This window comes from Necator americanus, chromosome III, assembly GCF_031761385.1.
Source record: "Necator americanus strain Aroian chromosome III, whole genome shotgun sequence".
NCBI classification, from domain to species: Eukaryota; Metazoa; Nematoda; class Chromadorea; order Rhabditida; family Ancylostomatidae; genus Necator; species Necator americanus.
In genome coordinates, this window is record NC_087373.1 from 525,012 (window position 1) to 546,135 (window position 21,124).

At 35.2% G+C, this 21,124-nt stretch overlaps 1 protein-coding gene across 2 annotated transcripts in view; it reads left to right on the top strand.

Moving 5' to 3' along the window:
- Positions 1-1,948: 1,948 nt before the first annotated feature.
- Positions 1,949-21,124, top strand: part of RB195_008202 (uncharacterized protein) — a gene marked incomplete at both ends in the record, with an annotated part of 44,238 nt that continues 25,062 nt past the window's right edge. Inside the window, 4 exons of one of the 2 annotated variants that reach the window (XM_064194597.1) lie at positions 2,095-2,113; positions 2,244-2,380; positions 9,086-9,172; positions 17,515-17,604. In XM_064194597.1, coding sequence (XP_064045743.1) covers positions 2,095-2,113; positions 2,244-2,380; positions 9,086-9,172; positions 17,515-17,604 — 333 coding nt within the window. Of the gene's footprint in view, positions 1,958-2,075; positions 2,179-2,243; positions 2,381-9,085; positions 9,173-17,514; positions 17,605-21,124 lie in introns of those variants that run through there. The other variant, XM_064194599.1, reaches the window with a different exon arrangement.

Consider the following 21,124-nt stretch of genomic DNA (forward strand, 5'->3'; position numbering starts at 1 on the left):
GTGTCTCCAGTTCTTTTTTTGCATCAAAATGCTAATGTATTTGTCTCAAGTGAGGAAAGCACTATAAATTTATGAAAATAGGTGAGATTAAAAATAACGACGGCAATCTTTAGTCTTTCCGTATGTGCTGTTTCTGAATTTGATCCTCCTTGATATAAAAGTTATGCTGCCATAAATTCGAACATTCAAAAATTAATATGGTCACCGAAATAAAATTACTCAGAAAAGGTACATAAGGAGAAAAATTTTTAAAAATGACTTTGGATGGAACTGCAATTTAAAAATGCAGCGAAATTTTAAACTATAGCTTCTAAACGGCAAACAATTTTAAAAAAAGTATTACGAATAAAAAAAAATCAGAAAAGGTCCGAAAATTTATCCTGAATACATTAAAATTGGATTTTTTCGGTATTTTCAAATATAGCTGGCGCTTTTGTTGAGACATTTCTTTTCATTTGCAAATTTCAATGGTGAATTTCATCCATTTCTTCCAAAATGTTCTTTCTTCGTTTCTTTTTATAAAAACTACTTATCCTGGAAAAATGGGCTCTCAAAGAGGAAAAAGAGGTGAGGTTAAGGTGTGCGGTGCTTTCCGATTTTATTCTAGAAGAGGAAATATTATTTCTGACGACTTAATGGGGCTCAACAGAGGAAGTCACCTAAAATCGCAGCAGATCATCATGTTTAAGCTACTTTTTTAACGGAAAACTGCGAAACGATGAGATTGAAGTGAACAATTAGAAATAAAATTGGTTTCCTTAGATATCCTATCGTTCTGGATCCAATTGGTGACTATTCTATGCTGGAAAGCCTTGCATACAGCCTATATCAATGCCATAAATACGTTTTCTTGCACAAACATTCCTCCCATTTCTTTGATAGTTCTTCAGGACACCCATTATTTTTTTTTGTTTCATGGAACCCTAGCATTTCATTTGATTCATTTCCAATCATGGTGTTCCGACTGAATTGCCCAGATTTTCGAGAAGCACTTCGATTTTCTTTTATTTATGATATGCGTACAATTGGTAGAAGCTATACATTAGGCTGGCAACTAAGTTTGCGCCGTTTTTTCAAAATTGAAAAATGGAATGAAAGCATTCCATTTTCTTGTCCTTGTTCTTCCCTTGTCGTTTGACGAGAATTTTGGTGAAAAAAATTGGTTTTGGTTTAATCGTTCTCCATCGAACTCATGTGGACGGCCAGAACGAGTTGTGTCTTTGAGGTAAAAATTTCCATTTTTGTACTTGGCATATACCAATCAGGAGCGGTTCTTTCAGTTCCTCTTTATAGCCGGGACAAATGTCGCGAGCAGTTTTTGTGGCGTTAGAACCTTGATCGAAACCAAAAAAGGAGCTGTCGAAAAAGCTTATTTTTCTCAACTTGATATCCCATTCTAATAATTTGAAAATTAACAGGAAATCGATTAAAATGGAAAAACAAAACATAGATTCCGATAGAATAAAATATACTCTTTCGAATGATTTAAAATATTATGCAAAACATCTATCAGTAATTTAAAAGTTAACAGAAATCGATTGAAAGAGAAAAACAAAACATAGATCCCGATAGAAGAAAATATACTCTTCCGAATGATTTAAAATAGTATGCGAAAATATCTATTATTAATATGAAAATTAACAAAAATCGATTAAAATAGAACAAATAGAAATAAATTAAAATAAAAAATTCAAATTAGTTAAATTAAGATGGAAAAACAAAACGTAGATTCCAATAGAACAAATAATATACTTTCGAATGATTTAAAACATAATACGAAAAATATTTAATGACATGCGGAATGTGCAAATTCCTAAAACAAAAGTTCAGGAATTCAAATCCTGATATATATATATATATATATATATATATATATATATATATATATATATATATATGCGGCTCAAAGTGCTAATCCCATTTCGGTGTACGATGAGTGGGCGTGGCAATGTCGGCGGTGTGTTCAGTCCCATATTTGCGTGTGACATCCATGATGCATTCATTTTCTGTTATTCATCAGAATTTGGATTGTAAAATCATGTGGTCTGTTTCGAGAATTTTTTGTATTATTTCAGATTTCCACTCTAATTTCCAATGCCTTTCTCAAGAGGAGGTATTTCCTGTTTATAGCCGTCGTTGTGTGCAGTTGGTGTGCTTATTATCAACTAGTACCAGAAGGTATTCAGGCAGTTTTATACGTATCTGCTATAATTTACTGCAAACTACACTATTGATCCATACAGGAGCTTCAAATTATCAGCTCAATGACCAACTGAGACTCTATCACGAGAAGCAAAAAATGTCGTTCCGAGAAGGAGCAATCCGTGAATCGTTGCTCTACCGTAGTTCAACACGTCGTTCGAACCGATCTTGTGCAAGCGTAAGTTGGAGTGCTTTTTTTCCGGTATCTCCGTGCAACGATTTATAGTCTTTCCGGAGGAAAATGCAAGATTTTTACGAGTCTATATAGACGTCGACAGCAACTGCAGGATATGCAAAAATAATCTAATTAGCCTTCAGTTTAACTCACTCACATAGCTATCGGCTCAGAAGAGATGCCAAACAGCCTCGGGCGTTCCTTGCTGGTCCACTTAGGTAAATGAGTTTGTTGTTCTTTGGAGAAGGAAAAAAGGAGCCATAAGAATGCTGGAGGCTTCTTAGAAAATTATGAAATGAAAGAAAACATACTATGACGTTGTGCTATTTCGGGGAGTTCATCTCACCGGAAAAGTGGTTTTTTTTTTCGATTCTTCTCACTAAGCTCATTACGTTATTAACAGACTTCAGTTCCTTATCCTAATGTTTCCAGAAAAAAGTTTCGATTCTCTAATATAAACCCGAAAGATTCGCTTTGTTTTTCAAGTTGAAACCTTTCACATTATCAGAAAATAACTGATTATTGTGTGGATTTGTTCTTATTCATAGAAAAAAATTGCTTATTGTCCTGAGACACATCAAAATGATATCTCGTTAAGATTTTGCAGTGATCTCTCAGAGCTTACCATGCGGGCTACCATACCATGGTTTACACCATCGCTTGCGGTTTATAAAGTTTCATGATGGCTTGTTAATCTCTTAGTACATCTGTTCTCTTGAAAAGTCTTCGTTTTCACGGAAATTCGATACTTTATTCCCACTCCTGTCACAAACAAGCAAATTTTTGACCTGATTTTAACTCTTTATCACGGGTTACTGGATTCGCTGATTTAGCGAGAAAAATTCACTGTTCTGTGCAGTCACAATACAGTGAGTGATCAGTGAATTTGGATTTATTTTCATTCCACTTATCGGATATTCGCTGAACCGTTCTGTTCTTCTACCTGTTTGATTTTGATACTATGGATATTTTGATATTTTACACTTCATCGTGAAACACAAAGTTTTTAAATTATTTAAAACAAGGAAAAAATGAAATCCGTCGCTTAATAAATCGTTGGAAGAAAAGTCAGAACGAAAAGAAAAAAAGCGAATAAGGGCTCCGTTTCTGTTCTCACATTTATTTAATTTTAATACTACAGATATTTTAGTATTTTTGTACTTTAATGTACAATACAAAGTTCTTCATTTCTTTGAAGCCAGAAAAAAGTAAAATCTGCCGGTTAATAACTTCTCAGACGCTTCATTGAACAAAAATCAGAACAAAAAAAATAAGAAAAAAGACTCCGCTTTGTAATTTTACCTATTTGATTTTAACATTATGTATATTTAATATTTTGGTATTTTGAAGGTACAACGTATTTTGAAAGTACAACGTATTTTGAAGGTTCAAAGTTTCCAATTCTACAAAGCCAGAAAAAAAGTCAATTCTTAACGTGTCATTGAAGGAAAAGTCAAAAAAAAACCTAAGGATAAGCGCTTCGTTCCTACATTTCCTACAGGTTTCTCACACCGTACGGGTTTTACCAGTCGAAATGAAACATATCGTTCTATTTTTATGCGCTAAAAATCCGATCCACTTCGCAGTCAAACTTTTCGCAGTTCTTGTTGTCCTAACGGCTGATCCGCGTTGCAGTGGCAGTAACATCCAGAACGCCAGAGCTTAACGAGGACCGGCACCGGTGCTCTTTTATCCGAATGATAAACGAACAAATAGTGCGATACAGAATGGCAAGCAGTAGCACTCGTTGTGACGGCTGACGATTGCTTTAAATCGTTGCTGAGAGAATTCTAAATCACTTTCAACAATTCGTCATAGCGTTCTCTCGTTTACAACACCTTTACAAAACGTGAAAATTTGTTTTCATCTTCACTTCTTTCTTTAAATTCTTGAGAGTTTGTATTTCTCGAGAATTTTCCACCAATCCAGACTTTCCAGGCCTACTTCTGAAGAAGTTCATTGCATACGCTCTCGAATACATAAAATACATAATTGATTAAGCTAAAGATGGAACGCTATTGAAATTTTCAAGCGTCTATGGAGAACTTTTTCCAAACTTCGCATAAAAAGTGTAGAAGAAAGACGTCTTGTGGAATCTCAGAAATTGGAAGCAACTTCTCCGCTCTTTTGTCTTTAGTGACGTTATACCTGCAAAATTCAACTAAGCAACTTGATTTAGACTGCACACCTACGATCTACATCACGACTGAAATGGAAATTTCCTTTTCCTTGGACGATTTTTTTCCAATCATCACAGTCCTTCCAGGAAAATTTCTCTCTTTGCTCTCTTTCTTTCCTTTTTTTTGGTTTTCAACTGAATGCAGAAATTTTTAAGTTTTTATAGGCTCCTGGCAATATGTATAATAAAAACTCGATATCTTTCTCAGTTTGCTGTTTATAGCTCTTTTTTTCGTAGCTATGAATACATAATTTATGAGCGTTATGAAAAAAAAATATCTCCTTAGTTTCAGAGGAAATTGTATATTTGTGAGAGAAGAAATTGCGGAGTTTTTGGTCACTTCTATAAGAAATTTGTTCACATATTTTCGATCCAGGATGAGGATGATTATGCTGGAATTTGTGGAACAGTCCACAGTTTTTGCAGCTGCTCACATTTATTTTTAAGAATATTTCTAAAACTATCACAAGCGCCATCTTTCACAGAGACTTATGTTTATTTTTGGACGATCTTTTGCGTGTTTTTCCACCACTTCCTGTAATTTTCCCATGGGAAATGCTCCTTTCGACCGCCGATTCAATCGTATTGATTGCTCGTTGAACGATGAATTGTAGGCGCTTTATTGGAATCGAAATCAACGACAACGACACGTTGCCGTTGAATGGAAGCCCATCAACAGCAGCCGGGGAAACCGAGGGACCGTAGGGACCAGCGTGCATCGCTGATCGTTAAATCGTTGTTTTTTTGCAGTTATAGATTGCCTCACTCTAAACGTCGTTTAAATATCCATTAAATAGTCGAATCACTTGTCCGTGCTGAATATCTCCGGAAGAATTTGCGTGGAACAGGATCCAGAACACGATTAGAAACTCAGTTGATTCAGTGTTTTTTTTTGCGTAGGTGTACAAATGTCGTTGTTCAGTAGTGGATAACCATTGAAAACAACACTATTCATCGGCTGCTAGACATTTTTCATTAATGACCGGAAGTGTGAAGGCGGAGACAGAAGAAACGAATACTTTTTCATTCTTCCAGGAACACTAAGTTAATTCATTCTTCTTGTTTTCCTTGCTTTGCTTTGCTTTTTTCATCTCGCTGCTGCTAACATTTTTCCGTCACCTGGAAGCAGTCAAATTTGCGGTCTTCTTCGTTCGCGCGGCTTGCGTTGAGTCGTCTTCGTCTTAAGTACCGTAATTACACCTCTTTCTCTGCATGCACGTGTATTTGATGGTCGACGAGAAAACCAGAAAATTCAGCCGGGCACAAATTGTACAACCACCAACGATGAGGGATGATTTTGTCCCCGACGCTGCGCCACAACCGACATAATCGTCATCTAAAATCATGAAAACTCCATCGAATAGACAGAGCGTGGGGAGAGGAGTGGGGGTGGGGGGATGGGGGGGGGGCGAAAAAAAGGTTGGTAGTAGTATTACGACGCAAAAACCAAAGAATTTGCAGAGTATCAGTGCAGTTACAAATGTGCACAATCAAATAAGTGAATTACACCAAGGGAATTTTCCAGGAAAAGAAAAGAATTGCTAAGAATAAATTGTTTCCTGCTGTGTAACAGGCTTATGTAAGCGTAAATTCCGACGATTTTCAATCCAAAAATCTTATTCGCTTTCGTAAAAATCCATCCTTTCAGTGAGTCGAACTCGCCCCTTTCTGAATGTCAAAAGATGCCTAGAATTCTTTATTTGCACAGTGTCAATGCTGCCAGGAATGTCAGCATTACAGTTCTATCCTCACTGAACAATTGGAACGTGCACGTACGTCGTCTGTCGGTTATTTTTAGCGTTCGCGGAGGAGGACCGAGATTTGTTTCTGGCTCAAAATGAAAGTATCAATTAAGCATTAAGTGAAGAAAAGGAGTAACAATGAACGTACTATACGTACAAACGGGTTTCGAACGTTCGTTTTCTTTTACCGACCGCTGTCATCGCGTCTCGTCCTTCTTTTCCTGATGTTTTCATACTGAACCTCTCCCACATGCGCCCTCCTTTTCTTTACTTTTCTTAGTTTTTCTAGAGGATCTCATTCGTGAAAGTAAAGAAAGCGAAAATGATCGGAAATGAATGATGAAAATGAGTAAATTGTTGACCTACTACTAGAACTTGAGTGCTCTAGGATTCTATTAAAAATTAATGCAGCACTCAGGATTTGCACACAAAGCTGTCTACTTATAAGAATTTTCTTCAAGATATTTTAGGCTTGTTATGCAAGATTCTCAAGAATTCGACATTTCTGCGATTTTGTTCGTGTACATAGTTTTGTTTCGAAAAAAGTGTTTTTTTTTCAAAATGTTTCTCCGGAGCTATTCCTGGAAAAATTGCTCCAGAAAAACGATTTGAAAAATCCAGAAAATACAGAAATCGAACCAGCCGCTATTGTTGGGACTAATTTCCGAACCAGTCGTCGCTCTCTTTCCGGTAATCTTTAGTTTTCTTGTTTTTTCGAAAATGAAACATTCGTCTTAGTCCCTTGTTTCGGTGTATTATCGTAGCCTTTGAAATCTTTGAAAAATGTACAGGACTCAGAATCAATGCACATCCGTACCTTCCCCAGTAATAATAAAACAAATAAATATTTGGAAAAAATGTTCCGGTTTTCTCTTAGACCTAATACAAATATTGGTTTTATTGTACATGCCAAAAAATGTTTTCTATGGAAACTGTGGCAACAAGGTCTCCATCTGTTTGCAGTTTTTTTTCAAAATGTGTTTTTCATGCCAATGAACTTGCTGCGATCAGATTACATCCTCCAGAGTTAGTGAGCTTCACGAGGGACTCCCGAAGGAACTTCACCTCTTATTTCGAACGAGTCGAATGCGTTTTCCGCTCGAATTACTTAAATTTCACCGAAGTTTTGATGGATAATATGTACTTTCAGTGTATATGCTCTCTAACTCCTGGTTTGTATACTTCGTATGCATCTCAATTTTCCTCAAAAACTTCAGCAATCCCTGCAAAATTATTATTCACCTGTTCTCAGTCCCCTTTCTGTTTTTTTTAAATTCTATTTCTTAGAATTCCTACCAAAAGTGAAGGAAAAAAATGTATAAGAAAAAAGGCTAGAACACCATTTTGCCAATGTCTAAACATATGTGAATTATTAAGTGATGAAAATCAAAAAAAAAAACAACAAAACAAAACGGAATTGAATTGACGGAAAATGAAACATGAAACAAGAATTGAAAGGCCTGTAATTCGGATTTAAAAACTAGTCAGTTTTGGTTAAGGGAGAATATCTGAAAAGATGTATTAACACAGTATTTCTTTACGGGGAAATTTGACAGATTGGAAGGATGTTTGGAATCATAAACGTCAAATTCATTCAAACGTCATATCATAAACGTAAAATTCTGAAAACGGAAAATTCTCCCCTAAAATTGCAGTGCAATTATGACCGCAGAGGACGTGCATGAAATTTCGTGGGGATCTTTAACGTTCTCCTTCGTCCCCTCCTTTGTTTCAAAATCGTGAGAGATATGTGAAATTTCCGTCAGAGTTGTATGAAAATTTTGAAAATCCCGACAGTGAGTTATAATAAGGATAGACTTTCGAGACTTGGAAGCAACCTCCCACCCACTTAAAAGAATTATAATCGCAACTCTTTCACTAGGATGCACCTAATCCCAGCAACTTGCCTCATTTTATCACACTACCTCAAAATAAAACTACTCAATTCCTTCCTAGAAAATCATTGTCACATCTGTCCAAATTCTGCCGCTATTCACTGAAAATATGGATTGAACAGCTGCACTCGGTGCAGAATTCTCCGGGAATACGGGACATGGCCAGATGTAAGCGAAATTAATTGCGAAATTTTCAGGAGGAAAAATGACGTGAAATAGGTGGGGAAATCTTGCGAGTATTCATTGTTTGTTTCTGATGTGGGAAAGGTGTTTTCCTTGTTTTTTTTCTCCATAGATAATCCTTATCGGTGGTTTCTGGCCGACCATTCGACAACAGTGTAAGAGCTCCATCGAGGAAGTTATGGGACTCAACCATATGCTTAGATTTTTAATAAAGAAACCACCAACGTCAGTTCAGCTGATGGTGAGATTGGTTGATCGATCGTTCTCATGCATTTTCCGTCTCGTTGCTTGTGCTTGGAGCGTATGTGTGTGTGTGAAAACTACAGAAACATCGTTAGGCTACGTATTGACGACAATTCTGAGGTGATTTTTGTTGATTTCCCTAGTTTTGTCAGCCGATGTTTCTGTTTGAGTCATCAGTTACGACATTTTTGCAATTCTCCACAAATACATTTCCTTTTTCTGCCGATTCTGTTTATGTTCATCGGCTTCATCCGTGCCATTTCATCGCAATTCCGTTCTCATCGAACAGTAGCGGTGTCCAAGTTCCGTTACGAATGCTATTCACTATTTTTACTACAATTTTCCATGTTTCCTATGTTCTTTGAGATATTGCATATCTGGGTCTTTATTCGTGTTCTTTCCAAAATCTTGAAATCGCGAGTTTCCTATGAGCAGATGAGCTGCGAGTAATAGTTTTCGGTTTAAGCACAACCAGGGAACGATGCCTAAACGAACAGATCCGCATTCATGGAAAACTGCAAATGCAAAATTACTTGAAGATATCGTTAGACTGGTAAGTTTTGGTGGATCTGGATAAAAATGCCCTCTTTCGGGTATTATAGAAAACTGACTGTGCACCATTCGCAGAGATGTACTTATTGTGTACAGTCGACATGAACATATAACGCTGTAGAAACCGTCAAATGACTATGCCATGCTAGGAGATTTCGTTTTTTCGAATATTCGAAGAATTATTCGAGATATTCAAAAAATTACAAGTTCGTATATAAGTGCTCCGCAACGCTATGGTAGATAGTTTCAAAATAGCGATGTAATGTCGACAGAAAAGAAATTCAGATTCCTACAGACCCTCACAATGAAATTTATCCTTTGCGATTGTTGCGATTAGCTCGACAATAACGCAAATACTCTTTAGATTGGATTTTTTCATATGATTTAGATCATAATATTACTAAACATTTTATTTTAATACTATAATATAATAATGATTAATCTTAATCGAGTTGTTTTTTCATCTTTTCTCTAGCGCTTCGCTATGGTTCCAATTACTATTGGTTTTGTATCTTGGCCAGAGTTGCAAAATTTTTCTGTACATATGTTCCTATCCAAAACAAAAAAAAGGTTATCACTATATCACCATGGATTTTGTTTTATTTTGACGTCACTGGAATGAAGGAAAAGGAATAAATAAATAATTAAATTGTTAACGGGAGTTTTTTCACTTCTCATGAGTTTTTTTTTTCTTCATCTCTCTTGAGTAAGTTTTCTGCCTTTTTTTCTGACTAACTATGTAAATTATTCCCATGTTTCCTTTACGCCTGGATAGGACAAAAGTCACAGTCACATTCGGAAAATCTCATTAATTTGGAGAAGAGATGCTGCAATAATCCGTTTTTTTCTTATTTCTCTGTGCCTCTTTAACTTTTCAGAAAATTTCTAGGCTTTTTTAAAGGATCTTAAGAGAGTGAAAAAGAGTTTTTTTTGTCCTGTAAGAGAGATTTCTTGTGTTGCAGACCCGCCGAGCGAATATTTTTCATGAACTACGCAATCTATTCCTCAACTAGAGCGGTCATTCTTGACAATGATGAATTCCTATGATTTTTATTTAATCCCTAGAAGAAAACTTTAAATTTTGAAGAAGTGAACGCGTAAAATTTCTATCCGCTCCACTTAAAATGGTACATAAAACCAATATAAGACACTTCCGCGCTCATTCTCTTCAAGTTTTAGAGGGCGATTCGTAGAAAGACGCTGTATTATCCAATACAAAAAAATTCGCAATTTTAACGAGTATTTAAATATTGCTACTGTAAGATTGTATTTCCATCTGGCCTACTACTAAGTACTCCTCGGCCACATCTCTTAACGCTACCTTCCAACGTAATTATTTAGCTCTTTAAGGTTAGTTTCTACGTCAAATTGCCTTTAGAAATTTGTAAAAGTTGTGATTTGAATTGCAAGAATTTTGAGGAGCGTCGTCAACTAAGATTAAATAGTCTGTCACAATAGTTCCTTGTTACGAACAAATTATTTTGTGAATTAAGAATAGGTGTTAAATTTCCTCAGTGTATGAGCTACAGTAACCGTTCCACTTCAATTCGTTTTTAAAACGGAAAAAATCAAGAAATGAGCCAACTCTCCAGAATACTTATAGGATAGCAACGAAACTGCGCTGTGAACTTTTACTCATTAGTTAAAAATTGTATCATAATATTACTAATTAACTTATTTTAATATTATAATATTATAATGATTAATCTTAAACGAAGTATTTTTTTCTTTTTTCTTTATGGCTTCGTTTCAATTGCTATCAGATTTTTCTATAAACTCGTTTTCAAAATAAAAGAAAATGGTCACCATGTTACCAGGGATTTTGTTTGCAAGGTTGAAGTCTTTAATTATTCACCCTCACTAATTATGCTGAAGTAACCGAGGTAGTCAAGAAGTGAATTGGAATATTCGACTGTCGAACATTCGGGATCGCGAAAAATACTCGACCAAATGAATAGTTATAATAGGTAATGATAGCGCTTGGTCGGCTGTTGCTCAATATTCTATTCATCCCCTTCGAATATTTTCGAAGTCGAACACTAAGTGATGGAATTTTCTGATATTCGATGATACGAAGTGTTAACTTCCAAGCTGTGGTAGGTACCCTCTATATTTTTGTATTTTTGTAATATTTTGGTTGGATATTCATATATGTTTGTGCGTATGTCATCAGCTGTCTGATATATATATATATATATATATATATATATATATGTTGAAATGTGTTCTCGAATACTTGTTTATTCGAAAAGTCGGAATTTTCAAAAGTTTGCTTGAGGGTGTTTAGTGAAAAACTTTTTTCCGGTTGTTAACAACCAAATATTAAGAATCAAAGAACGAAAAAGGAGAAGAAATTAAAATTGACTTCCTGTCCTGATCCTCATCACATACAGTTTCTACAGTTTCTAGGAAAACAGCAGAAAAGTTCTAAGTTTTTGTTTGAGTTATACTTTTAACATTTTTTCTTGGCATGATGCTTTGAAATAGAAGACTTTTCTGAAGTTTTCAGCAATAACTTCATTAAACAAAACTAACTACAATATGTGTATTTTAAGTGAAGCAAAAATAAGATAATTTGCCTCCTCTCTAACTAGTTATCTTCTCATTTTTCTTTTATGATTTCACGTTATATTTTGAAGTCTGGAATAGTTGGTGTAGAAATTTGGTTGGGAATATCTTCAGCACTAATTTGACAGCGTTATTTACCTCAGTTGTGAGTTTGTGATCCACATGTGACATCAACATGGAGCTTAAGCTGTACACCCGAAGATTCGCTACTAAAGGAAACAATGTCCCGTCATCACCAACATTTTGTTTCACTTACTATCGTAATTTCCATTTCAGACCTATTAAAACGCTTGATTTAGAACTAACAAATAAGAAAACTTTATCTACTCTAGTTTTTAAATCTAATTTCCAATTCAAACATGGTTCCGCTTATTTGAAAATATAAAAAAAATTCTGAAATATTTAACCAGAACACGACATTCTTTCCATCAATTCCATTGACTTTCTCTTCTCATCTTCTCATCACTATAAATTAAGTTTTATATTCCTTGCGTTTTAGTATTGTCCAACTTACTTATTCCACGCTATAAGCCGAAGAAAAAAGTTATAACCTATGCTTATAGCTAAAGCTATGCTTATAAAGTTATATCCGAAGCGTGTTTGTTTTTCTACAACACGCTTAGTAGCAAATCTTGTGGCTTTTATAAGTACCTGACTAGAAAGAAGTCGTCCACATCACCTGTATTTTCTTTAGGAGAAACCGCTTCTTTATTTTTAAATAGGTGAGCGTTTCAAGTGAACTTTTTGTTCCACAATTAATAAGAATAGGAGCCGAGAATAATTCCTTATTCATTATACATATCAATTTATTAACTTTAATTTTAATTTATGATCCCACAAAAAGCCCTAAAATTTTTTTTGTCTTTTTCCTCTCTCTCTTTTCCTTCATTTCTACCTCATTTCCCAAAATATCAAAAAAAAATTGTCGCAAAAATTCTTAAGAATATAAAAATGACTACAATTACAGAAAAATAATGTCTTTCTTCAGTATTTCAAATGGGTCGTAAGACCGATCATTCCTGAATTGCTACAGAATTCTCCGTCCTTTGCTGCTCCAGTAGCAATTCTCAGCGCCGCAGGCATGTTGTAGCGATGGAAATGAAAAAAAGCCGAATCGTTTTTAAAGAAAAAAGAAGAAATGACTAGAAGCCATTTTTTCTTCCTCTCCAGAAAAAAAAGCTTAAAGATTGAGTTGCCGGATGGGAATAAAAGAATCCTCTTTACTGCGCAAAATAGGAAAAAGAGGGCCAAAGTACATAACAAGAGCGATTTTGTCATCATTAATGGCTTAGGCATCGACGGAATTACCGTATGGCAACCGCGAAAAAATGGGGAGATTTTCTTTTAGCTGCTATGGACTATCCCGGTTTACTCTACTTAATTTATCATGCAAGAGGTTAGGTTTTTGTTGCCAATAAAAAATGAATAAATTCTGAGAATTATAGTATTATTCTATCGAAAGACTTCATTTTTTTCACCATTTTCTATGAAGACACAACTTTCGAGTAAGCGTTTAACATTTTATATAGCAGCTCAACGCATAACACCACAAATTCCGGAAACACCATGCAAATTTTCCATTAATACAAAATTATTTGGAAGAATATGAGCCATAAGGCTCTTTAACTGACTCCTTCAAATCGTGCAATGTTATGCGAGAAAGAAAAGTGGCACCACAAGACCGCTACTGTTGTTATTTCGCTAAAATATTGAAATCACCGCGCCCTAAATTCGTTTGCTTCTTACAAGGATGAAACGGAAGACCAATCCTAGTACATTGGCTATTTTCTGCAGTTTTCTCGTTCACTCGAAAACTTTTTTTCTCTTAGAAATTTTGGCCTACTTCTTTTTTTCTTTCTATTATGCTTTCTATTCGTTTGGGTACTTTCCAGAAAATCGAATCTTTTGATATCGAATAGTCTGCTCATCCCATTGTAGAACGTCTTTGACCGCTTGCACTGTAGTCAGATCAGTTGGATTTTGTTCGTCTAACCGTGGACAATAATTTTGGTCATAATGTGACTCTTTCAATCAGTGAGAAGCCGGAATTCATGAATTAACAGAAGAGTAGCAAAGCTGTATCACAGTGGTCAAAGTTGGAAAAAAATTCAAATATAAATAGTATCATCTCTAGTTCAAAATTTTTCTAGCTGATCTACAGGTGATTTGAAAACTCTAGCGTTTTAAATTCACCATGTTAAAAAGTGGGTGGAGAAGGTCCTGGATGTAGCATACACGAAAATAAGGTTTCGCCAAATTTTCACAAATTTTCCCCAACTTGAGCCGGATTGGAGCAGTAAATACCTTGAAAATAATGGATGATGTGATCAATTTTGACTTCCTACGAGTTTTTCCCGTTATTGTTTATGAATTACATAAATCAATATGCATGTGCTACATAGATCAAATGAATCTATCGCAAAAATGCCACATTCTCGTCCTTTTGTGAGTGTTCCAGAAGAAATCTGACAAAATGGAAAACGTTTAATATTATATGAATTTGTTTTCATGCTCTATACATTAGAACTTGCATAAAAATTTTAAAAAAGACGTTAAAAGTAATTTTCGACCGACCTTTTCAACTTCAGTGCTTTCACCGGGTTTTTTGACCACTCTAGATTTTTAAGCAATTCTCCCTAAATCTTATGGTTAACCTATGTACATACGTTCATAACATACTATTTCTATTTTAGTTCTCATTATCTTTCTTGATTGAAAAGAAAAAAAACCACTTGAACAGAATACACACATTTGTGTTTTATCCTTGTTCTATTCGTAGTCCTACGTCTACATATGTACTTCGCTTATCAACAATGTTTGCAGCGGTTTTACCTTCGTTTTTTAAATAGATGTCTTTAAATCGATTCTTGACGCCACTTCTGCCTGATTTCTGCGACCTCTGGATCAGTATTTCATATATTTATTCCTTCACACATTCCTCTTTTGAAAATTCGTTTATTCTTTCTCTGAAACTTTTTTCGACTTCAGTCCTCTATAAGAAATCCAGTCCTTGACAACTCTGATTTTCTGGATCCTCTACATTGACTCACATACTGTAACCAACTATCGCCCACCATTTTCATCATATCACTTTCTTCCGTGACGATGAAATGCCACGTGTTGTCCGATAAGAAAAGGTCTGGTTGCCTGTTAAGCAAAAATTGAAAGTCCTTTCTAGATAAGGCGTTCAGGAACCAGATAAATTCGTGAAAACAACATGAACAAATTTTATTTCGATCTCTCAACGTTTTCATGAAAAAACAGCATTATTTTCAATGAGATTGTGGGAAGCGTGATTGATAAATAATGAAATACAATAAAATAACAAGAGATTCAATAGAATATTTTTCAAAGAGCGGCAAAAATGAAGTGTTACGATTGAGTAACCCGTAACCAAGTAGATTTTCAAAATTTTCCATGAAACATCCGAACTAATTCTCAAGGAGTTTGCTTCCACATGCCTTTAGCGCCCCATTTTCACACCCAATTCAGTTTTAATTCTGTTTATGTAGGGTATATATAAGTTTATATAGGCTGAATGACCTCCTATATGTTAGAACGCTATAAGAAAAAGTTTAAAGAACCTACAAAAAGTCACTAGATTTCTGAAAAGTTAATGTAGATGCCACTTTATTTATTGCATTTCAAAAATTATATCTTGAAGATGGCGGCTGTCGTTGTCGAAACATTGCTGGTGGCGTCGCCAAAAATTTTCTGTCACTTTTCGGGTTAGTTCAGGCGGAATGACGTCGATTTCCTTCCTTTAATAGATCGTGTCCTTTAAATCCTCAATGGAGTGAGGATGATGTTCCTCACCAGATTTAAGTCCTTGTGACGTCCTCAAACTAAAAAAGTCATATGGGCTGACATCTCGTGACCGTGCTGGTCAGCCTATGCCTCCTCCTGAAGAGATTAATCGCGCGGGGAACATTTCTCTTAAAGGCAGTGTACCACGAAATTGACGTGGAACGGAAATCTGGGGGAAAACGTAGAGTTCCGGTTGTAGATTGTGAAAGCGAGCATGGCTCCGCTCACTCTTCCTTAACCGTCGTGAAAAACGGCGTGGATCCTACGAAATGAGTTGAAACATGCTATTCTTGTGCACACTCCGCGTCCGCGAGGGAGCTTCCTCACCCGACTACTCGAGTAAAACTAATGAATGGACTGCTGATGGGATTGGAGCATGTACAAAGGCCCGCGTTCTAACGTACCTCGTAGGAAGTAAAGCAAAAGAAAGCCTACCAATCAAATTCATCATGTCTGTTACATACATCTGCAAGGACAGTTTTTCGCTGCTAAGGAAATGAGTTAGCAATTTTTGTTATTGTAAGCCACATCTTGCCAAAGAAATAAAAAAGCTAGCTCCAACTCTCGAAAATTCAAATTTGTCACTCTTAGTTGTTTCCTTTTTTACTGACCTCAATGATTTTGCGCCAGGACGTGGGACCCATGGATCTGGGCACTGCGGAAGATTTTAAACGTCGTGGTGCTGAAGAGTAGTTGAGTTTCCGAACCTAAGAGACACTTTGGACCTTATTTTGTGTACTAAACGCTAAAAACGAGGTTGCCCAAACGAATTAAATAGCATTAGTAGATTGGTGTATAGCACAGGCAGTTGGTGTACTGCGGCAGAGGAAACGAGAAACGCCTGCTGACGAGCCTCAGCAGAAGCTTATCTAAAAATGGATCGTCAAGAAAAAGGCAGAACCATTCACCTTTTTTTATTTTTATCTTTTATCCTTATTTGTATGTATTTTACTCACAATCACACTACAGAAGATCCAAAAGGGAAAAGAGTCCGTGATCAAAATAACCACAGAAATACATAGGGGGTTACGTCAGGAATCGACATCAACCACAGTCATTTGTGACAGATGTTCCGAATGACGAAGGCTGCTCAATCTCCTAGCGATGGGAATGGTTTCATTTCATGAAAAGGAACGTGAACAGGTGCGTTCAGACTGAAGAACTCTATTTGATGGTAGAGGCGATAAAAAGTGAGTTTGTGAAATCTCACATTATGGAGTTTTCCGGAAGTAACATTGGGATGGACGAATTTCCAGTAGGGTTGTTGGGAAAACAGGCTATCAGGTTTTTTTCATGTTTTTGAATCATGAATTTTGATGAGAAATTCGTATCGGAGTCAACCGTAACGATAGTTTCTCTGTCGCCCATTACGTTCAAATTTACTGCAAAATAGGTAAAAATAAAAAGAATAGCTGGAAGAAATCTGAATAAAATATTAAAACCTGAGAAAAAAACCTAGAATATCTTACCATGAAAAACGTAGTTCTATCACGCAAACCAAAAAAAAATTCTCGGATGAGAGTACAAGCTAATACTGCAAATTTGAAAATCCTTTGAATTTGATTTGAAAAAATTTGAATTTGAAATTTGAAATGGGTGAAAAACAGTGGCCGCAGAAGCTACGATAAAAACTTTACTCATGTTCATTTTTATCATAATAATATTTTTATCATATTCATTTTTATTGCATTTATATAATATATTTATTACTTATCTTTAATAGAACACGAATGTAATATTTTGCATAGAACACGAAAAGCAATTGATGCCATGCAGAACTCTTTTAATTTTAGATTTTTCGTTAGATTGTGTTAAAAAAGAGATTGAAAAAAGAACGAGTCCCGAGCATTTCTGCAACATATTCACTTAATTTATGCAGTAGATTTTATTGGCGTATACAGGTCATAAACAATAGCGCTGAAAACTCGTATAGGCTCAGTATTAATCATCTGATCCATTATTTTTAAGGGGTTATTTGCTCTGATTCCGCTCAAGCTGCCAAAATCCGTGAATCCTATGATTCTTATGAGTGGTACATCCACCGTACTTACTTCTTAACAGAGTAAATTTAATTTGAAAAAAGAAAAGAACCGGCTTGAAGCTGGAACCCTGCTCTTCATTTCTTCCTAAGGAAGTGGAGACTAATGTCGTTCTTCCCCTCTTCCATAAGGAGAAGATTGTAAGTGCAAGGTATTCTGCTTCTTTTTGTCCTGGAATTGTGAGACGATACCGAGATATTAGTAAAATGTGATTTAATGAAGTAAAAATAATTAGTAGGGCCCTGACGTTTTCTCCTGACCCCTTACAACACCTTCAAGAAGAGATGGCTAAGGAGTGGAACTGTATATTATGCTTATTTTTAAAAGAAAGTGTCAAGAAAGTTTCTTAAGAAAAGAAAACCTGTGACTGTTTTATGTGGAGAATAGAAGACAAACCAACTAAAAGAACAGAAGAAGAACAAATACCAAAATTTTCCATCAAAAATCATCTTCAATTAATTACACACCAATTAAGTACCAATTAACTTGCGTTGTGGAACGAAGTGAACGTAATTTTCGTAATTTTGCGGATCATATGCCTTTGCAAAATCCTTACTAAACATCCATATATAAGTCTACTTATTTTTCGTTTGTATCTATAATAAGTGTCCTTTAAGGTTCTTAACAAGTTAAGAGAAAAAGTTAATGAAGGTGCAGACGACGTGATTTTAAAAAATCTGGAAAAATGGAATGATCTCTGTATAAAAATGTGAAGTCCGTGGTTCAAACGAGAATAATCCAATTCAATTCGCAGCCATACCTGTTGCAGCTTTCTGAAAACAATTAAATGACAGCATCTCTACCTGAAAATATTTGTAGTCGCTAGGAGACAGTACGTTTCGTGTAAATATGTGGTTTGTTCATGCATAGATTATCCATTCACAAAAAAGAAACTGTCTAACTACATCGACCAAAACTCCTTCGTCTAGAATTGTAGACTTTTTTTGGTTAATTTGAGGGAAATCGTTGAAGAACTATCTTTAGAGAATAATTTTTTTCTTAGTTCGACCTCATGTTTGTTTTTCTTCTTCTTGCTGCCATAAATGTCATGTAATTGCTGCCGGTGTGGACGAAAAATCTCTAAAATGACTCATTATCGGCACTTTTTGCCGAATTTATTCAAATCATTATGGGAGATGAAATCGGTTGAGAAGAAAATTGTTTGTTTTCTTGAACAACCAGAGAACTTTTGTTTTATGAACTTATCAGATTTCCTTTTATAGGAACAAATTCTTTTATCTTGATATGTTTTTTATCCAGAACATTTGCTTTTTTGTGTACTTTTTTCAGAACGTTCTTCTGTTCTGAAAAAATCAATTTGTTGATTGATTGATTGATTATTTCGGTTTATTTATTTGTTCTCGCTTCTGTTTAGTCATCTAACCATTTACACATTACACATTCGTCCTGTTCAGTTCGTCCTGGCTGCCGCTGATTCATTTGTCTAACTACATCGATGAATAAAAAAAAACGCCGAAGCAATAGTTTCTAGGGAAATTCTACTTTAAAAAAATGAAAATTAGTTTATAAGCAGTATTTTGGTAGCTACCTGGAAGTAAGGCAAAACTACATATTTCAATTTTCTGTATTTAAAGTTTGTGTATCCTCTTGGTTCTTCTAGTATTTTTATGCAACCATATCTCTGTTTTAATTCGTTCGTCTTCATTTAAATTTGCATATCTAAAAATTTTCCCTATCCCTGCTTGTCATTTTTGTGAAATCCCTCGCATTTGGCTTAATTAAAAGTCGTGTTGAATCTGAAAACACAAGCCTCACCGCATTTTCATTTTTCTATAAACAATTAATATCCCGAACGATCAAAGGAGGATACCAATTATGGCTGCAGTTCAAGAAAATCAATTAAATATTACGATTAAAATCCACTTGTCCGTAATAGGCTAAGGTGTTGGTGGACCAGCGAGAACAATTCCGGCACCACGTTTAGCAGTACTACATAGTGTCCGCGTGCTTGAAATTAGGAACTTTTGTGCCCAATTTTGAGACACCGAATCTCTGTTTGAAGTTGTCATACTCTTTCTTTAGAGTTAACTTTTCTACCTGCGCCGAGTTTTTTTCCACAACTTTTTCCTACAGGGCTCAAACTCACTGAAGTTTCCATTGCCAAACGAAGTAGTTAGCATTTAATTTCACTTTTTTCCGAGAAACATCTGCAAAAAGGTAAGCAAATCACTGCGGAAATATGAGTGTCATTCTCCAGTTTGACTTTTTGTTGGAAATGAGACCTTTTTGTTTAGAACACCATGTAGTTTTGAAAAAGTTCACAAAAAATAATGAAACAAATAAAAAATTGTTATAATATGCTGCAATGTGGAGCACTACAGTCCAGACACTACTGTTTCAGCTAGCACTCTACATTACATTTCGCTAAAAAATAAAAATAAAATAAAATAAATATGCACCGTTTTCTATAAGACTGCTCTAGGGAAACAACAGTGTGTTTTTTGATGTTATCGTCCGTCGACATTTTTTCTCAAAATTAAATTATTACGCTGCTACGGTCGCATACAAAATCGTCGAATTTGAACGTTGTCGACGATGAAAAGAAAGAAAAGTTTGAGCTTGAGCTTGTCTCTTCGTTGTGAAAGATTAGCGGAGCATTCCCATATATATATATATATATATATATATATATATATATATATATATATATATATATATATATATATATATATATATATAGCGACCTCCATTAATGACCGATTCATTCCATGATCTATTGGCTCCAATTTGAATGAAATTAAAAGAAATAAGGAAGTAGAAGGGATCCTAGGATGTTGTGCGCCAAAACAACCAAACCAATCGAATCTAAAAGAAATTAGATAGAATTCAGGCACATTCAATTTATCCCTATTAAACCTACCTACCATAAGACTGATCAAAAGTCGATAAACAATGGCGGTGGCCGCTATAGATGCCATCCCGCAGCGCAGAGATTTCGTCAAAATCTCATGTGACATTATTTTGCTGAATTTTGCTCTGGCCCCTATTCTATTATTCCTCCAATATTTCTGTTTAATTTCTTCCACTCCTCTACTTTCGCTTTCTTTGTAATTTCGTGTTTTTGTTTTCTTCTAAAAGTAAAAATTCTTCAGAGTTGAAAAAAAAGTTTGTTGTGAAAGAAATAGTATGCAATAAGAAGATACTTAATGGGATCATTATTTCCAATTTTTTTCTCTTACTCTCTCTCCTCTGCTTTACACTATCAGATTTTCTAAAATTCTTGTAAAGAAAAATTTATTTACCTTGTTGATTAGTTATATTTTTGAGAATTTTTTTGAGAATTGGGGAAATTTTCGTCAAAATCCGCATATCTTTGGTTCTCCTTACTTCTCCTTTATTTCCCTTAAATAAGACCCCGAAATCCTTATAAAACAAAGGATTATTTTCCTTTTTTATATGGATTTCGTGGTCTTGTTTAAAGGAAATACATAGATTCTTCCTTATTCGGTTTTTGAACTGATTTTGCCTTCAGATACGTTTTAATCCGGTGATTTTCTGGATTTTATCTAAGTGTCTAG